The sequence below is a fragment of the Haliaeetus albicilla genome, chromosome 1, assembly GCF_947461875.1.
Source record: "Haliaeetus albicilla chromosome 1, bHalAlb1.1, whole genome shotgun sequence".
In the NCBI taxonomy this organism is placed as follows: Eukaryota; Metazoa; Chordata; class Aves; order Accipitriformes; family Accipitridae; genus Haliaeetus; species Haliaeetus albicilla.
The window spans coordinates 29,692,219-29,708,280 of NC_091483.1; the positions used below are offsets into that span (position 1 = coordinate 29,692,219).

Genomic DNA, 16,062 nt, shown 5'->3' on the forward strand with positions numbered 1-16,062 from the left:
GAAGGAGGTGGTTTAACTGAGAACACCCCCAGCTGAGCTCTGAGGTTAAATGGCTAGGCTGCTTTTTTCCTGAAGTAGAAGCAATGATGCTGTACTGAAAATGGCACCTGAAAAAAAAAAAAGGAAACCAAAACCCAGCAGGGCTAAGGCTTCATTTCAGGGAAATACAGGCAGGGATTTGAAGTGCCCAAGCTGAGAAGATCTGCACTGCATTAATTAAATGTTATACTTGGAACCAAATTAACAATGAACAGTTTTTAACCATAGTTTGTGAACTATCCAGTGAGACAAATGGGTCTGAGGCAGGGTTGCCCTTGGTAATCACGCATCTCTTGCATAAGATGGAGGTAAAAATAAAAACCAGTGCACGTGTGCAGAGTTGTTGCCCGTGCTGGCACCTCCCCGCCCCCAGCATCACGAAGAGCAGACGCAACTTCGTCCTCATTCAAGGCACTGGGCGGCCTCGTGTCTCCGCTAATGCAGTGTAGGAGCTCCTCATCCCAAGCCCGGGACGTAATCTCCTTCAGGCTGCTTCTGAGGTGCCTTGTACGCCAAGTCAATTAACTTTATTGGGGAAGCCTTCAACCGGCAGACCCAAAGCAACTCGAGTAAAAGGCGAGGCAGAGCTAGGCTCGGTACAGGCACGGGACCTGGCAATAAATAACCCCTAATAAACGAGTCGGGGCCCTCGGTGACTTCAGGCACCCACCTCTGCCGCCGGCGACCCCACCGCGCCCCGACACCCCATCCCCTGCCTGGGCAGCAGCGGCGGCCGTCGCCGTCTTTCCCCGAAGCGGCAGCCGGGTCTCTCCCTCTCCGGAAGGCCCTGGGCGGGCGGGGGGAGGCCGGCGAGGCCCGTCCCTCACGCCTCGGGTTAGGGGAGGCGAGTGGGGGCCGGGCGGCCGCGGGCGCGCAGGGGCGTGGGGCTGAGGGAGGGCCGGCACCGCGGCCTGCGGCGACGAGTGGGCGGCTGCCCCTGGGGCGGCTGCTCCGGCTCCCAGCGCGCTCCAGGTACGCTTAGTTTTTTCATTTTATTTTGTTTTATTTTATTTTATTTATTTTCAGTCAGATTTTAGCTCTCAGAGGGTGAGACTCGTGAAGCGACTCCCCCGCCCGGCAGCAGCCGGCACGCCCGAAAGCCCGCCCTGATCGCGGCTGGCCGGCCCCGCCTGGCGGGCGGCCCGCTCCTCCGCGGGAGACGCTCCGCGCTACCCCAGGCACCACCGGCACCGCGGGAGCGCGTCCCCGGGCCGGGACGAGCGGGGACTGCGCCTCCGTTCCCGTGAAACAACGGCGGAGGGCGGAAGGGGGGGGGGGGTGGGGGGGATCCGGGCCTGGCAGTTCGACCGGGGGACGCCTGGCGTCGGCTCGGCGGCAGGCCGCGGCCGCCACAGCCGGGGCAGGCGGAGCCTCCCGCCCTGGGGACCGCCGCCGCCGCCGCCCGGGACTCCGCCCCCCCCCCCCCGCCGCTCTCCCGGGCCGTCAGCGCCCCGCCCCCCCCGCCGAGCGCTGTCCTTTTAAAGGGGGGCGGGACCTCTCCCGCACTCCGCATCACGAGGCTGGCACCTCCCCGCCCCGCCATTGGTTGTCGCTGGGGCAGAGCGGCCCGCCCCCGCCCGCAGCCATTGGCTAGGGGCGAGGCTGGGGTTCCCGGATGCAGGCACGTTCGGCCGTTATAAAGCGCCGGGGGAAGGCGGGAGCGGACGCAGTTTGAATCGCGGCGGGTCGGGACGGGTCGGTGTTGTCGCCCGGGCTCCGTGCGTGCGGGACGCTCTCCTCCTCTGTCTGCCCTTGCGCGGCGCTGCGGTCCGGTTCGCCATGGTGAGGAGCCGCGGGGGCCGCTGGGGTGGGGGCGGCCGGCCGCGCTGCCGGGGGCTGGCAGGGGATCGAGCTGATGCGGCCGTTGGCGTGAGGTGGGGGCGCGCGCGGGGGAGGGGAGCGCGGGCGGCGCGCGCCGGTAGGCGCGTTACCTGCCGGTAGGCGGCGGCGGTTGGGGGGGAGGGGGGGTTGTTCGCACGCGCACTAGTGCGGCCGGGGAGAGGGCGTGGCGGCCGCGCATGCGCCCCTGGAGCGGCCTGTGCCGCTAGGTGTAGCGGGCAGCGCGCACGCGCGTTGCGGTCGCGCGTGCCGCCCTGGGGGGGGGGGGGAGGAGGGGAGCGCATGCGCGGCGCTGCCGGCGCGGGCCCTTGGCCGCCGTCCCTGGCAGGTACGGTGTCTCTGAGGGGGGACGGCGGGCGCGGCAGCTCTCACGCATCTCTTCGGTAGGCTGGTGGTAAAGCTGGGAAGGACTCCGGAAAGACCAAGACCAAAGCAGTGTCCCGTTCTCAACGGGCTGGATTGCAGGTGAGCAGACACTGGGGCATGGGTGAATGAAAGGCAGGTTGGCCTTCCATCTCTTGGTTGGTTGTGCCTTGTGAAAGCAGCACGGTCTGTCGTACAGAATGGTGTAAGGATCTGGAGTCTTGTAAATGTCTGGTATGACTATTTTTAGACCTTTTGCATGTCTGTGTGGGAGGGAAGAGAATTTCCTTGTGGCTGTCGCTACTGCTTGCAGTTAGAATTGTGAAGTTGCTGATGTGAACTTGGCATACAGTGTCCTTAGCTGGATTCTGAAGTGTTGAAATATAATCCGTGCTTCTGCCACCGGGATTCTGTTGCCCAGCATGTGGTTTAGAGTAGTGGCTTTCTTTTTCTGTCTGTCGTCACAGCCTAGTCATACTTCTGTTGTTTTCTAGTTCCCTGTTGGCCGCATCCACAGGCACCTGAAGTCTAGGACTACCAGCCATGGGCGTGTAGGAGCCACAGCCGCTGTGTATAGCGCAGCAATCCTGGAGTACTTGACAGCTGAGGTAATGCTCCTGCAATGGGGTGCAAGCAAGTTGGTCAACTCCAAAAGGGTGCAATGACCAGAGCCTGCTGTATTTTGCCCATTTGGACTGGGCTGTGAACTCTTTGCTTGCTTTGAGCCAGTTTTAAGTGCATGCCTCATCAGGAGACCATGAAATGCACATGGGACATTTTGCTCCGCATTTTGTGCAGTTCAAAGCGCTGTGACTTATAGGACAGATGGAAGTGTGAAGTATTTTATGAAATGTGCTATTACAGTGTGTCCTATCTGCTCTGAAACACTTACTCTGTTCTTGGGGAAAACTAAATGTAGAGCTCCAAACGAAGGAACCCTTTCAAAAGAGGCACTGTTTGCCGTCTTGGTGTCACTAATAGCATATTTGGCATAGAGAATAAAATAGCCAGGGCCATGCAGTTGGTTTCACTTGATTTGTGTAACTTGGTTTAAAAGTTGTCTTGTCCTCAGGTTCTTGAGCTGGCTGGAAATGCATCCAAAGACTTGAAGGTGAAACGTATCACTCCCCGTCACTTGCAGCTTGCAATTAGAGGAGATGAAGAATTGGATTCTCTCATTAAGGCAACAATTGCTGGTGGTGGTATGTAAATTGCTTGCTGACTGTTTGTGATGAGCTGGGTGGCAGGAACTTGAATAGACTAGGGGTTGCTTAGTGCTGTTTTATTTGAAGTGCAAAGTTCAGGACAACTGTTGAAGAGAAATAACATGGTCTTAATTGTTGCTCTTTCTTAGGTGTAATACCGCATATCCACAAGTCTCTCATTGGAAAGAAAGGACAACAGAAAACTGTCTAAAGGATACCAGGATTCCTTGTTATCTCAGGACTCTAAGTACTTAATTGTCCAGTGTTGGTGATTCCAGTGGACTGTATCTGTGAAACACGACTTTGCCTTTTTGTAACTTTGAGAAGCTAAAGCTCCCTTGAGCTTTCTAACAAACCAAATTTCTGCATTGAAGTCTTAACCGTATTTAAGTGTTACCATGGCTTCAAAGAAGCTATTGTATTTGTAGTGGGTTTTGATTGAGCTGACTGTTTTTAGATTGGTTTAAGTAAAGGAAATGTTTGGTTTTGTACAGACTTTTCATCCACTAGAGTGGAAGTATTCAATAAATGTTATATCAAGACTGATTGTCTCTTGTCCACTAACTGAAAAATACTTGGTCCCAACTATGCAGCTCTCAATGAATCATTCCAAGAACATGCAACTCTGACAATCCTGTCAGCTGTCCTTGGGGTGTCTGGAAACAAGGTCCTAGAACACTGCACTTGGTAAATACCATTGGGTGAGAGGCCTAGGGGTTTTATCCCACAAAGTTACATTCTTGCAAAGGGAGCCAGCAGTGGGGGGTGGCAGTTGCCTTTGGCAGGGTAGGTCTAAGGTGGCGGCGGCTGCTGCTGCTTGGGGCCAGTTACTTGATGTCAGCCTTCACAGGGCAAAGGGGTCTGTCATGGAGGAGGAAGAAGGTAAGCTGGGTGGATGCTGGAAATCCACAACTTCAGTTGATTTTTCTTTATGGTAGAGCCTGACCCCTCTCACTTTGTCATCTCGTAAGAGACCAGGGAGGGATGTCTGTAAGGCAGAGGCTGTACTGCAGCAGCCTCTGCTGGCGCTTGGTGTGTGAGCTTTGGGGAAGAGTCTAAAACCTGCTTCCAAGGCAGCAGTCAAATAGCTCTGTCTTGGTGTTGCTTCTTCACTGGTGGGCTTTACCTCTGCTTGGTTGCAGGGATCTGAACTGGAAAGCGCTTGCTTTCTGTTAGTCTGAGGGTGGTGATGAGTGTCCAAACTACGCAATTAAGAGTTTAAGGATGAAGAGTTAAAATTACGGCTGTAACAGTAGCACCCTTAGCAGTAGCAGAGGAAAAGGGGTTCTGATCACCTCTCCCTCAGCTGTGCTCCAGCCTTCCGAGTTCAAGACTGGTTCCTGGGGCTGGGGGCAGTGAGCTCCGTGCCTTCCAGAACTGCTGCTCCAGCAGGGAAAGACTTCAAATAAAGATCCTTCTGCAGTGAACAGGCTATTCTGTTTCTGTAACACCTTTCGGGTAAAATCTCTGCTGCAGTGCTGTAGCTGGAAGGTGTTGACCTAGATTGTAGAGGTTGGTTAGACCGGTATTAACTGTGCTCGTCCTCTGGAGCTGGCGCGGGCGCTTTCTCCCCAGGAAGGCGGTCCTGGGCAGGGTCTGATCGCTAATGCCAGTGAGCAGTTACAAGGTGCCGACAAGTGCCTTAGCGCATAGTTAATGCACCGTAGCGAATGACAACGCGCGGGCTCCTCTCGCTTCTGTACGGTCTCCGCAAGGGCCGCGGCGCTCCCCGGGCCGCAGTGCAGCGGTAGCACGCAGCCGCCCGCCCGGTACTTTTCCATCGCAGCCGGCTCCCTCGGGCTGCTGCCAGGCGGCGGCAGGGCCCCAGGGGCCTGCGGGCGAGCGGCGGCGCTCCCGACCGGGACGGGGACGAGCCCGGCGCCGGCTGCGGCGCGGCCCCTTGCCGGGACAGCTGCCGGAGCCCCGGGGCTGGAAGGAGGGGGGGGCGGGGCGCTCGTTGGCCCCGGCGGCGGCGCATGCGCGGGGGCGCCCCGGAAGCAGGCGGCGGGCCGGGCTGGCTGCCGGGGCCGAGCGCCGCGCTGGGGCTGCGGGTACCGCCGGCGCGGCGCGGCGGGATGAGCCTTGCGGAGTGAGGGCAGCCCCCGCCCGCCGCCCTCCTTCCTGCCCGCTCCGCTCCGCTCCTCTCCGCCTCGCCCGGCTCCGCTCTGGCTTCAGGCCCCTTCTCTCTGCGCTGCGGCGGGCGGAGGCGGCGGAAGGAGAAGCCCATGGAGGGGAACCGGGACGAGGCCGAGAAGTGCATCGGGATCGCGCGGGAGGCGCTGGAGGCCGGCAACCGCGACCGCGCCCTCCGCTTCCTCGGCAAGGCCCAGAAGCTCTACCCGACCGAGACGGCCCGAGGTGAAGCCCGGCCCCCTCCCCGCGCCCGGCGCCCCGTCGGCCCTGCTGCCGCGGCCGTCCCTCCTCCCCTCTGCCGCTTCTCCGCTGCCCTGCTCCGTCGGGACGAGGGGGACCGCGGGGCCGGCCGGCGGGCGGGCGGGTGGGTCTCCTCACCCCGGGGGGCTCTTAGCCCGCGCGGCCGGCCGCCGCAGGCTGAGGCGCTGAGGCGAGGGGGAGCCGGCGGTGCGTTCTCTGCGCCGTGCCGGGACGACGCTGCTCCTAAACCAGCCCGGGCTGGGGTCTCCGGCGGCGTGTGGGGCTCGGCGGGGAAGAAAAGGCCGAAGCGGTGATGGAAGCGCCCAGGAGGAGCGCTTAGGGCAGGTGCATTTCCCCCGTCGGTGTGTGCCTCTGGCGTCAGGCGGTGGGGAGGAGCGGGGTTGCCTCCCCCCTCGCCAAAGGGGTTCGCTCTGGGCCAGCCCGAGTCCTCGCCTGCAGTTCCCCTCTCCCCTTGGCCATCGACAGAAGTGTAGCCGTACAGACTAGGCTTAGACCCGATTAACAAACAGCAGGACACCTCAGGCCCCAGGCCGAGACAGGCTGGGTTGGCTTCTCTTCTGTCAACGTGAATTACCCCCCTCGCTAACAGCTTGCAGTAAGAGCTGCTGCTCCACACTGGGCAGCACCTTCATGCTCTAATTTACCTTTGATTTCGGTTTTCTTGGTTTTGTTTCCCTTCTGGTTGTACAGTAGCTACGTAGGAATTGCACACGGGTTTCACTTTCTTAGAGGAAATGGGATCGGTGGCTCCCCCCGTGACTTAATTGGCTCTTCAGACACTTCTGTGCTAAAACCTGAAAAATAATTGGCGTCTTTCTAGCAAAAGGTATTTAGAAATTATTTTTTAAAAGGAGCAATAGTAAGGTTTCAGTGTATGCAGAGCCGTTACCTGTCTTGGAGCCTCTGTCACACAGTGTCAGAAGTCAGCTTGAAATACCTTCGAAGGCAGCAGTGACTTGTTGCGTTTCTCTGATTCTCACTTACATTGTCTGTGCCGTGCAAGGAATACGAAAGTCTTCAGGGCTCTGTACTGACCTAAAGGCCTCAGCATTTGCCATTTTTGGAACATGACTTTGGAGCGAAATCCTGACTGGAAGTGTTCTGCGCTGTCTTTTATTCTGTAGTGAAGCCTTTAAGTCAGGTGAGCAGATCCAGTGAATGTTTTCTGGCCTCTCTTATCTCCTGACTGCTTTTTATATACAAACAATAAACAAAGGTCTCATCAGTGCTTTTCTTTTTTTTATAGTAAATAGTTTTTTTGAGTGGTGGTGTTTTGTTTTTTTTTCTCTCCTGCAAGACAGGATGGATGTTGCTGATAAATCACCTGGAAGAAGGTAACCATTGCTTTGGATCAAGAACGTGGCACTGTTTATATTCTTGCTACGTGACGTACCTCTCTGAAATAAAAACAAGCAGAAGTTTGCCATATTCCCCTAAATTTCTGTGGCTTGAGAAGATAACGTGCATGAAAAGACTTTCAGCTTTTTGGAAGCTGTGTTGGTCAGGAGGCAGGAAGGCTGAGGGTTTCAATTCAGCTTTTTCCACCAAAGAGAGTAAACCGCCTTGTCTGCTTCACGTAGCTTATTACCATCTAATATCTCCAAGAGTTACAGTAGCTTTCGGGGGGGAAAAAAAATCTCCATCTGATTTATGGTTTGAGTGTTTGGGTTTGTTTGTGTTTTGTTTTTTGTTTTTTTTGTTTTTTTTAAGTAGGACTCCTACTACAAAACCACCATTGTAAAGTATTCAGTGCAAGAAATAGATGGCTAATTAGGCTATTGTCTGTAGGACACTTGTTTTATTCACTGTGGAAATTAGCAAAGTGTGTCACAAATGAGGTACAGATCTGGTGAAAAGATGGTCTTGTGGTAGTGGACTCTGATCTGGGGAACTGTGTACTGAAACTAAATGCTTCACAGAATTTCTCTGTGATGTTAAACAAGTCACTTCACTCTGTTTCCATTAGTGACGGCTAATTGTTTGTGCTTCATTTTTCAGGTATTCAGCTTGAAACAAGGGCCTGATTTGTGGAACTGGTGGGCAGTTAAAGCTCCATCTGAAGCTAATGAGAATTGCAGATGCCCTAATACCACTGAAAAAAATCAGGCCCTAGGCCTGATTTGAACTAGGTACTTAGAAATTAGGGGACTCTCTAAACTTGTAATATCCCTGTGCTTCAGTTTTCTAGCTGTGGAGGTTGGTAATTCTTTTCAACTCATCCCATTTCCTCCCAAAACAACATCAACTCATTCAAATTTTTATTTTTTTTTAAGTTTTTGAGGCACTTAAATAGCCTTGTTAAAAGTGCAGTAAGCTGCAAGGACACACAGAATGTCCTTTTTTCGGGACAGGAACTGGAAGTTGCGCAATAAATTAGAACTGGCATTTTACACTGACTAAGAACAAACAAAATGACTGCTTTGTTATCTCCTTGTAATCTTTTAGATAAATAAAGCAGGGGGGGTCCACTTGAAAAAAAAAAAAGTAATTCATTACGTAATTAAAAGTGTGTCAGCATATAGTGAAGAGAAGGAAACAGTTAAGGTTTTGTGAGCTCTCTTAGTTCTAACACAAATTCTTATTTTACAGTCATAATGTGTTGGGTTTATATGGTGATAGGACAATATGGTGCAGCCTCAGGTGTTACTGTGCTCACTTGTTTTCAGGGTATGTATTAGAAGGTAGTTCATACTAATTTCTCACTGAAGTCACAGATTCTTCATAGGTTGTATCTTTAGAATCATTTTGAGAACAATTGCCCACCATTTCACAAATAATGTTCCATTAGTGATAAAAGCAATGAGAACGGTAGCGCTGAATATTTTACCGATGGGAGCTTCCTCCTCCTGATGTTATAGCGGATTATAAATGGACAGAGAGCAGGTTTTAACTATTGTCTCTAAAACAATACTATGTGTGGTTTGGTTTTGGCAACACTTGCATTTAAAGTGCATTCAGCACTAGTTCAGTCATCAGTGAAGTTTAGTTTTGCTAAACAAAGCTTCTGCCTGAAATACGCTGACTGCAGCAGTGCTATTTTAAGGCTTTACTAGTGTGAAGTGTAAGGTCAGTGCTTATTTAATGATAATTAGATAATGACTTCATAGTAGCAGTGTTCATGTTGACGTCACTCTGCTAGAAAATTGTTTTACAATTCAGCTGTTCAAAATATTGTTTGATGATGACTTTTGCTAATGATTAATTTTGCAACTGAATGGAAACTAATTGTTTGTCTGGAAAAGATTTGTAAGAGTGGATTTAAAGATAACAAAGGACAAGATCTCCTTTTCAGACTTAGGTGCCATTCTGTTTGGAGTTGACAGCAGAAAATGATGTTAAGGACAACTTTATTTTTCAGTGCTTAAGATTTTCTTGCGCTATTTCTGATGCTGTCTTTAAAAACAAACTTTCCAGGCGTACGTGAGCTTAGTTTTTTAGGCTGTTGCATTAGTACAAATTCTGAATTAAACAGTTCTTCCATTAGTGAAAGTGGGGGTCATGTTCAATGCATAATGGAATCAAATGCAGTGCAAGGATCTTTCATTCAGCAGCAGGTAACAGTACACACAAGAGAGCCTTCAGACACATTTGGAGATAAGATTCGTTGCCTTACCTGCTAACAAAATAAGTCTTTGGTTCCTTGTATGTCCTATTTTAAAATACCTAGATACACAGTGAAAGTTTTCTTTAACACACTCTTAGTACTACAGTTCTAACAGCCTGTTTTATCACCAGCAGTTCATGGAAGAGTCAAAGTTGTTTCTGAATATCTGAACTGTATCTTCTATTTGAAGAAGACAATGGCCCCAGACCCATTGTATGGTTTTCTTTTTCAATGTAGAAGAATAGCATGCTTGTATATGCTGTGTCCTGCTATTTTAAGAATTTAACACTTAGAAATTTGAAATATTTTTTTTTTTGCAAGCGTCCTGCATTGTCTTCTCAGCAGCTCCATTATGGGGATGGGAGGTCTGAGAAGGTGATTAGGAAGTAGTAATGTTGAAAGCATAGTGCAGCCAAACCAATTCATGAAAAGACTTACCAGCTAAACTTGCTGTGAAGAGACACTGGGCATTAAAAATGCAAACCGTTGTCTATACCTGCATTTCTACCCTTAGTGCTACTACTGATTTTGCACAAGCATTAGTGCAGGGTTAGGGAATTTCTAGAGCAATACTACTATAAAGGCAGGATTTGCAAAACTGTTGAGTAAGCATTATTTCTAGAGGGTAAGTCAGGGTGACATGTTCTCTAGGATCCCATGTGATAGCGTTATTAAATATCAGACATCATGGGATAGGAAAAGAATAATTTGGTTTTCTGTTATCACTTGTCTGGAGCACATCTGGACTGAAAATGCTTCATTCTGAGGGCACTGCCTGTTCAAATCTCTATTCTTGGTTAGTTCTTAGCCTGTAGACACAGTCACTTCGTTGGAGTTGTTATTACTTCATTTACCTCAGAACTTTAAATGTCGTAACAGATGATATTAGAATAAACTATTGCAAATATTTGGATATGTGCTTCAGTTATAATCCATAATGCAACAAAGCTCACCTGTTTTCAAGAACATCATTTCATTCATAGTGAAAACATCCCCTCAGTATGCAATTTGGCATCTGAATGTTAGTCGTTTCCTTATTTCTGCAGTAAAAAGCCTGATCTGATCAATTGATGAATCTTGCTGAGGGAGGTACGAGTACAGGACTGGCACTGAAGTCAGCTGACTTTCTTGTTCAGGCCAAGTATAGCTATTCATCTGCAGTACATCAGACTGCTGTGGCCAGTGGGTAGTAAGTGAATTAGTAAGTAAAAGCAAATACTAGAGAGTTTTAAGAAGCACATCTTTAGGGAAGTGGTTCTTCTCCTTTTAAACAAATCTCTGCTTTCTTTTCTTTTCCTGTGCTTCTGTGAGATACAAGCTATGATGTGTAGGATCCCAGTTTGCTGCTGCTCTAAGAGGGACCATGCTAGTCAGAGGAGAAATTTTTAAATTAGATTTAGGAGAAAATCCTTAGGATTCTTCTGACTAGCTTCTAGAAGAAAATGTTTTTTAACAGTAAAGCTGTAACATGCTTTCACAGTAAGTGGGACGTTTTTCTTTGGGAATTTTTATTAGGGCATTTTTTGTGCAAATAGTAACACTCAGTTGTTTATGAAACAAATTTGGCCTGTGTAGTTTGTCGTCTTGCTCTGAAGGGATCTCTTTTCAGGAAAGATAGACTATTTATAATCTTTGTTCTACATTATGCTTTGTGTGCAGTCCCTTAAGTTAGAATGGTACTATTTCTGATTTTTTGGTAAGACGCGTATCCCCAAAATACAAGCTTATGTCCAGAAAGAAAAAGGAAGACTTAATGCCTGATGATTTATTAAAACTGCTAAATCTGAGATCTGTTGGAACATGGAAGGAAAGAGGATTTCAAGATCTAGCAAAATCATGCTGGTTTTCAAGGTTGAGGTCTCAATAGTTGGATATAGTTGCCTGGTCCTGACTTATTTGTGGCATTTTAACAGTAGTTTGAATTTCAGCTGGTATTGCCTGGAGGGGGTATAGAGCATCAGTTTGTGGCCGCTAATGGTTCAGGTTACAAATAGGCATGTACTGTAGCATCTGAAATGTGCTGGAGATGGGCTTGGTGTCTGTATGGAATAATTTGCAAGTTCTTTAGAGTGTTAGGTTAGTTCCTCTTTTCGATTTACAGTTGCTTATTCAGGTATTCTGATGCTTTTCACCCCAAAGCATGGGTTCAGTGCCTCTAAAAACCATCTAGAAGTAAAGGACCACGACAAATTCTCTCCAGTATTAAATTACCTTGGCAGAGGTAGAGAGGAGTCCAGTCACTAATTTTGAAACACTTTTCCATAGTTTTGCCATGAAAAGCAGTTGCTAGACTTGTTTCAGAAACGTTTGTGGTACAAAGTGATGATCAATAAGGAAGGAGGATGTAGCAGCTAGTCTTTTTTTTTAATGTGGTGCTCCCATTTAAGATACTTGAGAGCCTCGACTTAATTGCTAATGCCTATAATGATACTATGATATACTATTGTTTTATAGTTTTGTTGGAAGCTATTATGAAGAATGGAAGTACTGCTGGGGGAGGCGCTTACTGCCGAAAACCAGCCAGTAGCAATGATCAAAGTAAGCCCAATAGCACAAAGGAGAGCAATGCATCTGCTGCAGGTGAAAGTGGAAAAGGCTACACCAAAGACCAAATGGAAGGAGTATTCAGGTATGGCCTTGCTTAAATACATCACTGCTTTTCATTCTGTGTGTTATGTACTTATGCTTTCAGCTCTAGCATCTGTTGCTTCTTGCAACAGAAAATTCAGGGTTAGCTGAGAGGGGTTATTTATACTGAACTATGACTAAAAGGTGGAGGAGAGTTTTGCTGTGTTTAAACACAGCATGAGACACTGTCACTTTCTGTGAGAAAGATGATACTCTTCTTTTTAAACCATCAAGGTTACTTTATAAAAAGATAATACTCAAAATAGTTATTAAGTAGATCTCATGGTGGAAGAAGTGATGAAAATTCTATAGTACAACTTGCAGGGCAGTGTTTCTGTCCTTAAATATTTTTATACTTGAGATACATGCTCACTCCTAAAGTTTATTTTCAAGCTAATCCTGTGGTACAGGCTGGTCTTAGACAAGTGTTAAAACTATTTCATTCTGGAAGTACAGGTATCTGAGAAGCACTGAAGCACATAGTCTAAGTTGCATTATAAACTCTGTCTGGACTTCATGCAGCATGATAGTATTAAGATGGGGCGACATCAGGAAAGGAGGATGTGTGAAAAGAAACAAAGATGAATAAAAATGTCCTTTTGAGGCGAGTAACTCTTAAGTCATGTTATCATTACACACTTGTTGGCTGTAGGAGTGAGAAAAATATTTTTTTGATGTGTACCCTGATTTTTGCTAAAGAAACATGGATACAGCCACTGTAAAATTGAACACCTCAAAACCCACTAGATAAGCCTAGCCCAAATACTTTAAAGGGAGCTGAAAGAAGGAAGATCAAGAGGTCCTTCTCTCCTAGTTTGTGTAGATCAGTTGAACTGTTGTGCAAAACAGAAATTTGTGTGTGAGGGTTTTTTTTTTGTGTGTGTGTGTGTGAAATGTATGTTGCTGTTGATATTTTCTTGGGATCTCTTCCTGAAGTTCAATAATCTGTTCAGCTGTGCTAACAGTGAGGAAAAAGTAGCTTTTCTTTTTTGATACAGCAGCTCTGCATTCAGGCAGGTAGACAGCAGCATCTCTGTTCATGGTGTCATGGTTTAACCCTCGCTGGCAGCTAAGCCCCACACAGCCGCTCGCTTACTCCCATCCAGGTGGGATGGAGGAGAAAATCAGAAGAGTAAAAATGAGAAAAATTGTGGGCTGAGATAGAGACAGTTTAGTGGGTAAAGCAAAAGCCACACACACAAGCAAAGCAAAACAAGGAATTCATTCACCACTTCCCATCGTCAGGCAGGTGTTCAGCCATCTCCAGGAAGGCAGGGCTCCATCACGCAGAACGGTTACTTGGGAAGACAAACGCCATCGCTCCGAACGTCCCCCCCTTCCTCCTTCTTCCCCCAGCTTTATCTGCTGAGGACAATGTCATATGGTCTGGGATATCCCTGTGGTCAGTTGGGGTCAGCTGTCCCAGCTGTGTCCCCTCCCAACTTCTTGTGCCCCCCCAGCCTCCTCGCTGGTGGGGTGGGGTGAGAAGCAGAAAAGGCCTTGGCTCTGTGTAAGCCCTGCTCAGCAGTAAGGAAAACAGCCCTGTGTTATCAATGCCATTTCCAGCATAAATCCAAATCATAGCCCCATACTAGCTACTATGAAGAAAATTAACTCTATCCCATATCCCAGCCAAAAGCAGCACACATGCTTATCCTCTGGTTGTTGCTATTTAGTAGAGCTTTTCATTTACCATCATCTCTGCTTAATGTTATTGCCCTTCACGATACATCTAAACTAAAACCTGAATAAGCATGTACATTTTTGGCTACCTTGAATTACTAGCTGTTAAAATGAACACAAAATGCGTGGGTGTGTGTGCACATGTGTGTGAGACAAAATAGCCAGAAAGAAGTCCTGTGTAAAATGAGGCTTAGATTAAATTAAGACATGTAACATGTTCTCAGAAAGCTGCTACAAAGGAAGGCTGTATTACTGCCAGTATTCACTCACCCGTGACACACCATTCTGAGCTGCAGTCTGCTTTGACATCAGGCTCCCAGCAAGTTCTTTTTTTTGTTTGTTTTACCAGAAAGTATGTTGCCTACTTTGTCTTGAGTAATATGATGTTGTAGAGCCAACTTTTCCTCCGGTATGCTTTCGTGGTATTGAGTATTGCTTCCTTGAAGTGATTCACTAGATACTAGGTAAAAATGCAGTTTGTTGAGATCAGAACCAGAGTTAGGGGTATTCACAGAAGTTGCACATTGAGGACGCTCTTGATGCAACATTGCTTCTTAGTACCTATTTTAACAGTCTGGTGAATATTAAATTGGGGTTTTTAAAACCTACCCAGATCTTTGCAAATAAGCAATCGTAATAGCTTGCAGAACAACACGTTTGTTTGTATTTTATGTACCAGTTAAAAATCAGCCGTTAAAAAAAATCTCTACCTTTAGCTTGAGTGATGCTACCATCCTTTAGTATAGCAGTTTATAAACCTTTGGAGAGAGACTAAATTTTGCTTTAGATAAGCAGTGATCAACAAAGCAAGTCTCCAGTTCTTGTTGGAAGTTTTGAAAAGTTTGTCCTGTGGTCAGTGACATCAACACACCAGTTAGAAAATCTGTGGTTAAGAATTAAAAAATGTGTGTGCCTTGCCAAGGATTAAATACAAACAGTGGGCTAAAACTTAATGGGAAAATGTAACACATGTAACAGTGATGATAGCTGAGGGAAAGTTCATGTTTAAACCACAGTGAGAATGAGCTTTCTAGTTGGAAACATGATGTGTATATGTTGTTGCTTCAGTCAGGCCCCAGGCTTTTCCAATTAAATGAAACGTGCCCCTCTGGGGAGGGTATTCTTCAGAGAGTAGAGCTTGTCACCACCATATGCTTCTGCCATACCGCATTGGAATGGTTTTCAGACCTTTGAATTGGTTAAAGAAATGCTGTGTGAAAAGAGGTGGTTTTAAATAGTCTTTCATTCCTGATTTTTAATTTTTTTTTCCTGTAAGGAAAAGATTTCTAGATAGCAAGGTAGCAAAATCTTCAATTCTTAATAAATTCTGAATCCTGCAATGAATTTGACTGTCAAACTAAGTTGTTTTGTATGCTTATGATTTGAAAGGTGATCATTATCCTGAAGTATTCTTCCCTTTAGGAGTTTTTGGTTCCCTATTAGAAATTGAATATAGACTGAGAGAAAGCATTCCTGATTTAACTACACATGCCATTTCCAATGCTTTTTTATAAGCTCTGGTGAGCAGTTGGACAGGGGACTGACTCTGAGCTCTCTGACTTTGATCGCTGATTCATGTTGCTGGAGTTGTCCGGCTATCTTGCATTTGCTTGTGACAGTAGATTTAAGAAACATAGTGAAGACATGCTTGGAGCAATATAACCAATTTAACTGCATTAATTTTCATCAGTGTTACTCTGGTAGTGTGAGTAGGTATGAGTACAAACAAGCACCTCTGTGCTGTTTTTATCTTTTCCACATACACAGGGGACACTGATCACTAGCAAGCTACACAACACTTCTGTAGAGCATTACATGAGCTTGCAAACAAGTTGCTCAACAGGGAGAAGCATAAGATGCAATACCTTTCCACTGTAGAAGTGCTGGGTGATGCTCTGTTCTTTGTGGGAATGGTGCTTACTATTTCATTGTGACAGTTTGAAGCTTGAGATATCCAGAAGCACTTTGTTACTTTTGAATTGAAATGCTTTGAAAATACCATCTATACTACATGCATCTTTTAATGATTCTTATCTTGTCACTGAGGGCTGGATCAAGATGCCTTAACACTTTAGGTGCCCTGCATACCAGAGAGATTGACAGGAGACTAGAGAAATATGTTAGGACCCACAGTAGACTTAAGTCTTTTTAGAGCAAGTGCCCTAGAAGTCTCTAGGTATTTGAAAGCTGTCTGAGCAATGTCAACTTAAGATAAATGCATCAGAATCATGTGCACGACAAAAAAGGGAGAATTTGCTTTTGGATTCTGTGGTCTTTGCTTTAAAGCAATTCCTTCACTGTTTGATG

At 47.3% G+C, this 16,062-nt stretch overlaps 2 protein-coding genes across 4 annotated transcripts in view; both read left to right on the plus strand.

The window, feature by feature from the left end:
• Positions 1-1,595: 1,595 nt before the first annotated feature.
• Positions 1,596-3,988, plus strand: H2AZ1 (H2A.Z variant histone 1). Its single transcript, XM_069783961.1, has 5 exons — positions 1,596-1,821; positions 2,266-2,343; positions 2,736-2,849; positions 3,314-3,443; positions 3,596-3,988. The coding sequence occupies exons 1-5, from the start codon at positions 1,819-1,821 to the stop codon at positions 3,655-3,657; spliced, it is 387 nt and encodes a 128-aa protein (XP_069640062.1). The 5' UTR covers positions 1,596-1,818; the 3' UTR covers positions 3,658-3,988.
• A 1,548-nt stretch (positions 3,989-5,536) lies between these two features.
• DNAJB14 (DnaJ heat shock protein family (Hsp40) member B14) overlaps positions 5,537-16,062 on the plus strand; it is a 28,387-nt gene continuing 17,861 nt past the window's right edge. The window contains exons 1-3 of one of the 3 annotated variants that reach the window (XM_069783931.1): positions 5,662-5,804; positions 7,839-7,969; positions 11,899-12,073. In XM_069783931.1, coding sequence (XP_069640032.1) covers positions 11,916-12,073 — 158 coding nt within the window. In that variant the 5' untranslated portion in view covers positions 5,662-5,804; positions 7,839-7,969; positions 11,899-11,915. Of the gene's footprint in view, positions 5,805-6,689; positions 6,982-7,838; positions 7,970-11,898; positions 12,074-16,062 lie in introns of those variants that run through there. The other 2 variants (XM_009923143.2, XM_069783922.1) reach the window with 2 other exon arrangements.